This window comes from Ranitomeya variabilis, chromosome 2 (assembly GCF_051348905.1).
Source record: "Ranitomeya variabilis isolate aRanVar5 chromosome 2, aRanVar5.hap1, whole genome shotgun sequence".
NCBI lineage: Eukaryota > Metazoa > Chordata > Amphibia > Anura > Dendrobatidae > Ranitomeya > Ranitomeya variabilis.
Window position 1 is genome coordinate 484,712,411 of NC_135233.1, and position 11,944 is coordinate 484,724,354.

The 11,944-nt window shown below is 46.4% G+C and overlaps 1 protein-coding gene across 1 annotated transcript in view; it reads left to right on the forward strand.

The window, feature by feature from the left end:
- LOC143806873 (mucin-5B-like) overlaps positions 1 to 11,499 on the forward strand; it is a 201,423-nt gene extending 189,924 nt beyond the window's left edge. The window contains exons 46-47 of the mRNA XM_077287852.1: positions 9,231 to 9,354; positions 10,851 to 11,499. Of these exons, the coding sequence (XP_077143967.1) occupies positions 9,231 to 9,354; positions 10,851 to 11,091 (365 nt within the window). The 3' untranslated portion in view covers positions 11,092 to 11,499. The remainder of the gene's footprint in view (positions 1 to 9,230; positions 9,355 to 10,850) is intronic.
- Positions 11,500 to 11,944: the final 445 nt, after the last annotated feature.

Genomic DNA, 11,944 nt, shown 5'->3' on the forward strand with positions numbered 1-11,944 from the left:
TCTACACATGTTATATCAGCATGCTCTAAACGCCTAACCAAGGTTGTTAGTCCTGTCTCCATTGGTAATTTGCAGCCTAAATTTATTTTGTCTGTGACTTTAATTTGTTCATTGTCTTCCTACCCTGTTATGGCGTTTGTGGATTCAGGTGCTGCCCTGAGTCTTATGGACTTGTCGTTTGCCAAGCGCTGTGGTTTTGTCCTGGAGCCTTTAAAAGTTCCTATTCCTCTCAGAGGAATTGATGCTACGCCACTGGCGGAAAATAAACCGCAGTATTGGACACAAGTGACCATGTGCATGACTCCTGAACATCGGGAGGTGATTCGTTTTCTTGTTCTGCATAAAATGAATGATTTGGTCGTGTTGGGTCTGCCATGGTTGCAGACCCATAATCCTGTTTTGGATTGGAAGGCTATGTCGGTGTCGAGTTGGGGTTGTCAGGGAATTCATTGCGATTCTCCGCCGGTGTCTATTGCTACTTCTACTCCTTCAGAGGTTCCTGAGTATTTGTGTGACTATCAGGATGTATTCAGTGAGTCCAGGTCCAGTGCTCTTCCTCCTCATAGGGACTGTGACTGCGCAATAGATTTGATTCCTGGCAGTAAATTTCCTAAGGGACGATTATTTAATTTGTCTGTACCCGAGCATGCCGCAATGCGTTCTTATGTCAAGGAGTCTTTGGAGAAGGGGCATATTCGTCCATCCTCTTCCCCTCTTGGTGCGGGATTCTTTTTTGTGGCCAAGAAAGACGGGTCTTTGAGACCTTGTATAGACTATCGGCTTCTGAATAAAATCACTGTTAAGTTTCAGTATCCTTTGCCACTATTGTCAGACTTGTTTGCTCGGATTAAGGGTGCCAAGTGGTTCACCAAGATAGATCTTCGTGGTGCGTACAACCTTGTGCGCATTAGGCAGGGAGATGAATGGAAAACTGCATTCAATACGCCCGAAGGTCATTTTGAATACTTGGTGATGCCCTTTGGGCTCTCTAATGCTCCTTCAGTGTTTCAGTCCTTTATGCATGATATCTTCCGGAAGTATCTGGATAAATTTATGATTGTTTATCTGGATGATATTCTGGTTTTCTCGGATGATTGGGATTCTCATGTAAAGCAGGTCAGGATGGTGTTTCAGGTTTTGCGTAATAATGCTTTGTTTGTGAAGGGCTCAAAGTGTCTCTTTGGAGTGCAGAAGGTTTCCTTTTTGGGTTTTATTTTCTCCCCTTCTGCTGTGGAGATGGACCCAGTCAAGGTCCGAGCTATTCATGATTGGACTCAGCCCACGTCTGTTAAGAGTCTTCAGAAGTTCTTGGGGTTTGCTCATTTCTACCGTCGCTTTATCGCTAACTTTTCTAGCGTTGTTAAACCTTTGACGGATATGACCAAGAAAGGTTCTGATGTGACTAGTTGGGCCCCTGCAGCCGTGGAGGCCTTCCAGGAGCTGAAGCGCCGGTTTACTTCGGCGCCTGTTTTGTGCCAGCCTGATGTCTCACTTCCCTTTCAGGTTGAAGTGGATGCTTCTGAGATCGGTGCTGGGGCTGTTTTGTCGCAGAGAGACTCTGGTTGCTCTGTGATGAGACCATGTGCTTTTTTCTCTAGGAAGTTTTCGCCTGCTGAGCGGAACTATGATGTTGGTAATCGGGAGTTGTTGGCCATGAAGTGGGCATTTGAGGAGTGGCGTCATTGGCTCGAGGGTGCTAAGCATCGTGTGGTGGTCTTGACTGATCAAAAAAATCTGATGTATCTCGAGTCTGCTAAGCGCCTGAATCCTAGACAGGCTCGTTGGTCATTGTTTTTCTCTCGTTTTGACTTTGTGGTCTCGTACCTGCCTGGTTCGAAGAATGTTAAGGCTGATGCTCTTTCTAGGAGCTTTGTGCCTGACTCTCCTGGAGTCTTGGAGCCAGCTGGTATTCTTAAAGAGGGAGTAATCGTGTCGGCCATATCTCCTGATTTGCGACGTGTGTTGCAGAGATTTCAGGCTGGTAGACCTGACTCTTGTCCACCCGACAGACTGTTTGTTCCTGATAAATGGACCAGCAAAGTCATTTCCGAGGTTCATTCCTCGGTGTTGGCAGGACATCCGGGAATTTTTGGTACCCGAGATTTGGTGGCTAGGTCCTTTTGGTGGCCTTCCTTGTCACGGGATGTGCGGTCATTTGTGCAGTCCTGTGGGACTTGTGCTCGGGCTAAGCCTTGTTGTTCTCGTGCTAGCGGGTTGCTTCTGTCCTTGCCCGTCCCGAAGAGGCCGTGGACACACATTTCCATGGATTTCATTTCTGATCTTCCGGTGTCTCAAGGAATGTCTGTCATCTGGGTGGTGTGTGATCGTTTTTCCAAGATGGTCCATTTGGTACCCTTGCCTAAGTTGCCTTCCTCTTCCGATCTGGTTCCTTTGTTTTTTCAGAATGTGGTTCGTTTACACGGCATTCCGGAGAATATCGTGTCCGACAGAGGATCCCAGTTTGTGTCCAGATTCTGGCGATCTTTTTGTGCTAAAATGGGCATTGATTTGTCGTTTTCATCTGCCTTCCATCCTCAGACTAATGGTCAAACGGAGCGAACTAATCAGACACTGGAGGCTTATTTGAGATGTTTTGTTTCTGCGGACCAGGATGATTGGGTGACCTTCTTGCCATTGGCGGAGTTTGCCCTTAATAATCGGGCTAGTTCCGCTACTTTGGTTTCGCCATTCTTCTGCAACTCTGGTTTTCATCCTCGTTTCTCCTCGGGTCATGTTGAGTCTTCTGACTGTCCTGGGGTGGATTCCATGGTGGATAGGTTGCAGCGGATTTGGAATCTTGTGGTGGACAACTTGAAGTTGTCACAGGAGAAGGCTCAGCGTTTTGCCAACCGCCGCCGCGGTGTGGGCCCCCGACTTCGTGTTGGGGATTTGGTTTGGTTGTCTTCTCGGTATGTCCCTCTGAAGGTTTCCTCTCCTAAGTTTAAGCCTCGCTTTATTGGTCCTTATAAAATTTTGGAAGTTCTTAACCCGGTTTCTTTTCGTTTGGATCTTCCGGTGTCGTTTGCCATTCACAACGTGTTCCATAGGTCTTTGTTGCGGCGGTACGTTGTGCCTGTGGTTCCTGCTGTTGAGCCTCCTGCTCCGGTGTTGGTTGAGGGCGAGTTGGAGTACGTGGTAGAGAAGATCTTGGATTCTCGTCTCTCTAGACGGAGGCTTCAGTATTTGGTCAAATGGAAGGGCTATGGTCAGGAGGATAATTCCTGGGTGGCCGCCTCTGAAGTTCATGCGGCCGATTTGGTTCGTGCCTTCCACGCTGCTCATCCTGGTCGCCCTGGTGGTCTTGGTGAGGGTTCGGTGACCCCTCCTTAAAGGGGGGGTACTGTTGTGAACTATACTTATTGGCTCCCTCTTGTGGTCACTAGTGATTTGGCACTTGGATTGTCTTTTACCAGGTTGGTACTCACCTGCTTCGTTAGGCCTGGGGTGTTGCTATTTAAACTTCCTGGATTCTCAGTCCAATGCCTGGCATCGTTGTAATCAGTTCATTTCTGTTTGCTCCTGTCTTCAGGTCCTGGTTCTTTGCAAGATAAGCTAAGTCCTGCTTTCTTATTTTTGATCATTTGCATTGTTTATATTTTTTTCCAGCTTGTACAAAATGTGATTCCTGATATCGCTGGAAGCTCTAGGGGGCTGATATTCTCCCCCCACACCGTTAGTCGGTTTTGGGGTTCTTGGATATTCAGCGTGGATATTTTGCAGGGTTTTTTGCTGACCATATAAGTCATCTTACTATATTCTGCTATTAGTCAGTGGGCCTCTCTTTGCTAAACTCTAGTTCATTCTTACGTTTGTCTTTTCTTCTTACCTCACCGTTATTATTTGTTGGGGGCTTGTATTACTTTGGAGTCTTTTCTCTGGAGGCAAGAGAGGTCTTATTTTCCCTTATAGGGTTAGTTAGTTCTCCGGCTGGCGCGAGACGTCTAGGATCAACGTAGGCACGTTCCCCGGCTACTGTTAGTGTTTGTGCTAGGATCAGGTATATGGTCAGCCTAGTTACCACGTCCCTATGAGCTGGTATTTATGTTTGCAGACTTTGCTGTAATCTCTGAGATCCTTTGCCATTGGGATCATAACAGCACGGCTCCGTAACGATCTGTACTTTTCGCTAGGTCACTGCCAGGATCCCACCCCTGACAGAGACCCCCCCTGAATCTTCCTAGTAACTCCCTCTCTCACAGGATGTTGCCTGGGCAAAACCCAGTCAGTTTCTTCCTAACTTCCTATCCAACCCCCAGTTTTACCAAAGTGTGAGGAGTGGCCTAATACATAGAACCCTTTGCTCCCCCTGGAGGCCAGAGTGTGAAATGTAGTGTGTGACTGTGATACCTGGTCAGGTGAACTCCTTTAGCGCAATCAGACATAACATCACTCCCCTTAGTGGCAGAGCAACATTACTGCAACGACCAGGACTCTGGGGTGCTGCACTCCCCCCGGTTAAATCCAGTACTCCCGGACTGGGAAGAAGAACAACAATACATGTTAGCAAAAGACATACAATATTTTGAAATGCTGTAAACAAGTAAATATAACAGTGCTTCCCTTTATGGGAGGTGAGGACACTTGAACGTTACAAACAGAAACATATTTACATTTTTACTCAAGGTTATAAATAACACTTATGACTAACTTGACTATAAATAACCATCATTACCCAGCCGGGTATTCTATCTACTAAGTGCAAACTTCGAACAATAATTTAACTTTTCCTTTAAGGGCGTATAAGCTGAACCCACTAAAGGCTTACTATAAAACTCTGAAATATAAATTAACTTTTTCTTTATTTCTCTTTTCTAAAAGCAACATTTTTCTTTACTCTCTGACTTCACACATATAGGACCGCCTGTCTACCTGTCCAGGCCTACTGCATCTTTTATTCTATAAGCTCAATTTTTATTCACAGTATAAGATCTATCAACCATCTCTCTATGGTTCTCAGGAGGACTCACTAACCCCTACGGGTTCACTTTATTGAAATTCGGCTTTCAACCCTTTCCTGTCCTCAATCTCTAGTAGCATCATCAAACACTTCCTATTATTTCTTAAATAACTACACACTATTCATTACTATTCAACTTTCTTAGAATAACATTATACTTAAGTGCAACAAATGAACATTCCCTTTAAGAGGGAACCAAGTCTCTTTGAGGTAGTGCAGACTCTCTATCTGCTAGTCCGTTTAAGGCAAGAACTTCTGCGCTGTATTCAGGAACAGTCTCTTCAAAAAGCTCTCCTTTTTGGTAAAACCAGTAGAGGGCACCTTTAAGAAGGTGCGAACTATTTACCTCACAGTTTGTGAACCATTCACCGTCCATGATTCGGTAGTCTTTGTAAACAATGATGAACAAAAGCAAAAAACAAAAGCAAAAACAAAAACAATAGGGATCCCGGGTAAACGAAGGGATCCCTTTAAGAATAACCCTGGTCGGGTATTAGCAGCAAAAAGCAGGAAAACAAACAGTTAACTATTTACAGTTTCAGAGCATCGGGCTTTACTCTGGTTCTGGAGGCCGTAGCTCTGCAGGCAGCAGTAGGCGGGGCCATCTGACCGGATACCTGCGGCCACCAGGTGTCGTACCCGAAGCCCCCTCGCTCCAGACAGGGGTCTGGGTACCCACAGTTTAAGGCTCCAAGACGGCCTGGGTACTAGCCATCACTGAGGCCAAGCTTCCGGCTACAACGGTGGTAGTGGTAGCGACGGTGCAGGTTGTGGTCTTAACAATGGTGCACGTCAGGGTAACCACCGTGGTCTTCGTGGTAATGGTAGACCGGTCACAAGGGGGCGCCTTCGCCACGGGGGATAACTTCACTGGCACCTTAGTCGGGGGTGTCACGGAGCCTTGCCTCTTGTGGACATTCAGGACGAACCACCCCTTTTCCCCAAAGTGCCGGGTGTAGGCGACTTCATCCCCGGGGTAGAGATCCCGATCCAGGTGGCCCTCTCTAAGGTGGGACTCTACATCCCTCCGATTTACAAAAACTTCAGCGTACAGGCCTGGCTCCTTGATGAAGCCCCAGCCCCCACGGAGTTTAAAGGCGATGATAATGCCCTGCCTGCACGGGACCTGGTGGGTGGTGCGGTCCTTGCGGGCCCGGTCCTTCACCGCTAGGTCCCGCTGGTGATGGGCCTCCCGCCGGGCCTGGTAGTCCTTCTCCTCCTTCTCCCATCATTGGTCTAGCTGGGCCTGGTATTCCGCCCAGCTAAGGGCCTCCACCATCTCCCCTTCCTGCGTCTTCACCCCGGGGAACCCCATGAAGTCAGATCCTGGGTTCTCCCAGCGGCACACTGTGCGCTCCGCATAGACCTCGCCCGGCATGGTGATTGGCGAGATCGGGGCTTTTAAGAAGTGCTCCATACCCGTGGCCTGATCCCAGGGTGTAAGGCGCTGGAGTCTATAGGTCCCAGGGAGAGGGGGTGCCGTGACGGGGCCTATCAGCAGGTCCTCTGCTGGCAGGGCAGGGTCGGCAGACTCACCGGCCGGTGCGGCTTCCTCCATCGCGGCTGGCTCCGCTGGCGGCGGTGTCGGTGGGGACATCGGCAGGAGCTCCGGCAGCAACACAGGAACCGATGACGGGGGGTCCTCCGCCGGCGCCTCCTGGTACGAGCCCTTCGCCTCCACCCGCAGATGGAGGAGCTGCTCAATTAATTCCTCCATCTCGATCTGCAGGAGGTCAGTGCCGACTGTGGAGATTTGGCCGTTCAGCTCTTCCGGGTAGCTGGAGGAATCCTCCACTTCAACCCCACACTTTGGTTCTGAGTGATCGGCCATGGCGTCCTCCACGTGAGTCGCTTCCTGGTCTTTTTCCCGCTCTCTCCTTCGTGGGCGGTTTCTTTTTCTTTGTCTCCGCCCTCCATTGAGGATTAGAAGGCAGATCTCAGGTGCTGACAGACACGTCCTCAAGGTACAGAAATATTTAGACTGGGTGGCCATTGTCTTTCGCGCTCTTCAGCTTTTTTACGCCCACTTCCACGCCCTTCTTCTTCTGTGCTCCTCTTGGCGCAGTAATGGCGGCGGTTTTGGCGGGCACTTTTGGCGGCAAGTGGCAATACACAGTCTTTGCAATAAGTCACAGTTCAAGCACAATTCAGACACAGTTCCAAGGCACACATGACCTGATTCTTCAGGCTTAAGTAGATCCTGCTCGTGATGCCAAGTAGGAGCTCCCCCAGATGCAGGGCTGTGGGGTACTCGGTACCGGGCCTCTCTGTCTCAGTCCTGGGGTTGTCACGGTGGCTAGACCCGGTCCGTGACCCTGCTAAGGGGCATCCAATGAAAGATGATGGTGGGTGGTGCAAGGCGCGATGAATGACGAGTACACAGGGTTGCAGTCTCTTTACCTCTTTACTGAAGGCTTCGGGATCCGCAATCCAGAGCACTGCTAACTGGGCTGGCTGAGTCCGGCCGGTCCGAAGGCACATCCAGAGTTCCTTTTGCAGGTGGAAATCAGTGCCTACCTACTAGCGCCTGGGTGTTGTAGTACTTCCCTGCTGAGCACCACGGGATAGTCCTCACAACTGTCGTGTATGTTTCTGTTCTTTCTCTCTCCGTCCCCCAGATGATATGGATACGATGCACCCGTATGACGGGGTAGGCCTGGAGTTATTTTATAGGGACCCTAGAGTCGCCCCTCTCCCACAATTGCCTCCGTTGTCTTCATTAGGTGATTTAGGTGAGACAGCCAACCTATAATTAACTGTCCTGCCGCTGTTTGAAGTAATGCTTAGAGCCCAATACTTCCTCGGCGTTCCGGCCACCGGCTACGCGCCTCAGTAGGATGTTGCCACGATCTCAGGGGCACGACTCCTACTGGTTCTCTCGCCTTTGTGCTGTGATCTCGTTTCTCACTTCTCCACAATATACTTCTCTTCGTGTCCTTTCTTAAGATGCCGCCGCAAGGTAGTGCAGGCATGGCTCGGTAACGATCTGTCCTTTTCGCTAGGTCACTGCCAGGATCCCACCCCTGACAGAGACCCCCCTGAATCTTCCCAGTAACTCCCTCTCTCACAGGATGGTTCCTGGGCAAAACCCAGTCAGCTTCTTCCTAACTTCCTATCCAACCCCCAGTTTTACCAAAGTGTGAGGAGTGGCCTAATACATAGAACCCTTTGCTCCCCCTGGAGGCCGGAGTGTGAAATGTAGTGTGTGACTGTGATACCTAATCAGGTGAACTCCTTTAGCGCAATCAGACATAACATCACTCCCCTTAGTGGCAGAGCGACATTACTGCAACGACCAGGACTCTGGGGCGCTGCATTTTCACTGATGAAAAAAATAAATAAATGAATTGCTCGTGTTCTCCAATCCACCGATGCTTCTATGCACTGTCCTTGATTTTCACAGACCCACAGACTTATAAAGGGTAATTTTTATCTTTTACTTTGATAAAACATGGACATGTCTGAATCTGAAAAAAGCACAAAAGATTATAATGGAAATGTGTTCTAACAGTGAAAAACACAAAAGACGTACATGACTCATGGATGTTCGAATTTAGTCTTATTGTAAAGGAAAAATCACCACGGGGTGCATAGGAAGGCTTTTGGAACATATTGCATGTTACACAAGAGTGTATTTAAGGATCAGTCTTTTCGCATATAAGGGGTTAACACAATAAGCACCCGATTAATTATGTGAACTCCACATTTTTTAGTGTTTTATGTCTTACGCACCTTGCACTTTCGTGTGGTTATTATTATTTTGTTTTTTGATATATTATAAATGTTTACATTAAAAGTTACTTTTTAATCCAAAACGCTGATATAAACTATTTGGTTGGATTATACCACTGGCTAAACTTTGTGTAATTTGATGTAGCAAAGCTGTGTGATGAGGGTGCTGTGGGACCAACATATTGTTTAATAGGAGGTCTGTGCGTGCACTGGGCACTGTGGGGAGATATATCATGTGTGGGGAAATGTATTGTGAAAGCATCTTACTGTATAGGGAGCACTGTGGGGACCATGAAAGGAGTACGTAATGTGTGCGAATTCTATTGGGCCTCTTTATGAGGTTTTTTTTTGTGTTGGCACACATTAAAGACTGGGCAAATTTATCATGTAGGCTTAGAGTAAAATTAAAATTGCTGCAGCAGGTGTATGTGTCCCTCCTTCTTATTTTTCAAAGTTGGGGGTATTCTAATCTATTTATGTCATGTACAGATGTTTAAATTAACTCAATTTATCACTACTCTTTCCAATGTCTTTACCTAAGGTGTAAAACCACAAAAGACGTGTCAGCTAGTAAAGGAAAAAAACTTTATTTGGCATAAAAACTGCCATTCCATCAAGCCTGTGGAAACATCATACTGTAAAGGAAGCTGTGAAAGCTATTCCATGTAAGTGACCTGCTAACAAGACTGTGTGTTTGGAGGTCTGGACTGTGAGGGTATGTGCACACGTTGCGGATTCTGCTGCGGATTTTTCCGCAGCGGATTTGGAAAAACCGCAGTGCAAAACCACTGCGGTTTTCACTGCCGATTTTCTCGCCGTTTCTTCTGTGGATTCCTCTGCAGGTTTTCAACTGCACTTTCCTATTGGTGCAGGTTGAAAACCGTTGCGGAATCCGCAGAAAGAATTGACATGCTGCGGAAAATAATCCGCTGCGTTTCCGCGCGGAATTTTCCGCAGCATGTGCACAGCGTTTTTTTTTCCCCATAGGTTTACATGGTACTGTAAACTTTGGGAAAACTGCTGCGGATCCACAGCAAAATCCGCAGCGTGTGCACATACCCTGAATCTGTCTGAGGGCAGCATAAAGTTGTTATAGAGATGTTTATGTCTTCTGGAGTTTTTAAAAACCTACATATAAAGTTTTGCGGTACATGGCCAACGAGAATTGCACTCTCTAGGCTGATATATTAATAATTTGAAAAAATATTAATTAACATGTAAAATTAAATTAACAGCAAAGCAGCAACAGATGTTTCTCCATGCACAATACTAAGGCAAAATCTGTCAGCTCCTGAAAGTTGCGGGGAGCTGGCACCTCATGAATTCATTGGACACTTCGCTGGCAGTCCTGGCCACGTGCTGTAGAGATTAAAACTTAAGATTTTATTAGTATTTTATATTACAATTTGTATGCAAGTTGGAACAGAGTCGGGAAAATACTCACCTCATGGCTGACCTCTCCCGTTGCCCCGCTGCTCCTTTCATCGTGTCCAGTCTTCTTTCCACTGTAGTTTTCCACATCTCTGGCATCTTCACTGTAGGCCAGGACGTGCGACCATGTCAATGCCCAAAAAGTCACTGAACGTTATAAGGTCATGACGTTGCAATCCTGGCCTAAAGTGAAGAGAACTTCGATGCACCACATGACTGTAGAAAGAAGAGGATCATATGGCAAACAGTGGGGTGGCCGGAAAGATGAGTATTATTTTTTTTTTCCAATACTTACATCATCCTTTACCTCTCCTGCTGCCCGCCATCTGGTCTTATTTTTCTGCCATCACGTGCCTCTTCACTATGGACCAGGACTTACGGCCACATCCAAGTCTCAGAGTCCGCTGGGAGTCATAAGGTCATGGCATAGACATTGTGACCATAAAATATGCAGTGACCTCCGAGGCTTAGACGTGTCTAGAAGTTCTGGCTTATAGTGAATGAGCGGACAGCGGAAAGAAGATGACCAGAAGGCTAGTGTCAAGCAGTAGGTTGAACGGAGGGATGAGCAGTGAGGTGAGAATTAGTTTAGTTTTTTTTCAACATCCGACGTTTGTATCTATGAGTTGTACATAAGGTGACTGCCTGTATATATTTGTATCTGATGTTTTTTCTAGTGACTTATTGCTTTATTTCTTTGCTGTATAAAACCTATTTTATCACCTTTCAGTTTCTCTCCAAAAACTCTGATGATGGAGCAATACTGTGCTTGTTGTGAAGAGACAAAGGCAAAAAAGATTTCCATTGGCCTGATTTGTCCCAATGGAAAGATGGTGAAATATTCTTTTATTAATGCTGTAAGTTGTGACTGCGTTCAAACTCTTTGTAAAAAAGAAGCCAGTCGGGACATTGAAGAAGAGGACCTCTTTGAATCAAATACTACAGTGTCTCCAGTCAAGCCGGTACCTTAGCCGGTTCCTCGTCTCTGTGACAAGCCAAAGATGATTACTAGATATCAACATAAGAAAGAAGACAAAAAATAGTGAGCAATAAGGTGAATGACAGTTCTGAAAAATAAAATCAGCACTGTGTTTCTTTCATTCTCAGGATGAGTGGGGTTTTCAGATGTCAGATCCCCATCAATCATTAAGTGATGACTTATCCTACCCATACGTCATCAATTGCTAAACCTTTCTGCACACTGTACACGGCATCAGTTTATTTGGTCTCTATATTCTGATGAGATGTAATTGTCTGTATTCTAAAAGTTGCACACTTATAGTAACTGAAATCACGTTATACTGGAAACTCTGTCTTTGTAAATGTCATTAATTATAGTGTAGTTGTAAGTCTATTAAAAATGATATTGCATAAATGACCATTTGTCTTTGTCATTGATTACTACTATTTGTTCACAAAAAAATTCGGACAAAACTTCTACAATGTGTCAAGCCTTGCCAGTGTCCAAAAGGCACAGCAGAAGAGGGGCAAATGATACTCCAGTGTTACTTTGTCTAAAATGATAATGTGACTCACGTGAAGCATTGTATTAGTTATAATATATATTATAAAAGCCTATTAGAATTGATGAGCAAAAGTGCTCTGATAAGGCGTTATCTGAGTATGCTTGCGAGCTAAGCAAGTGTCTTCAGCATGCTCAAAAAATATGTATGAGTCCCCGCGACTGCATGTCTTGCGGTTGATCGACAGCCTCAACGCATGCATGGATTACCTGTTTGTTAGGCAATTGATGCATGTGTTGTGGCTGGCGACCAGCCACAAGACATGCAGCCACGGGTACTCAAACATATTTTTTGAAGACAC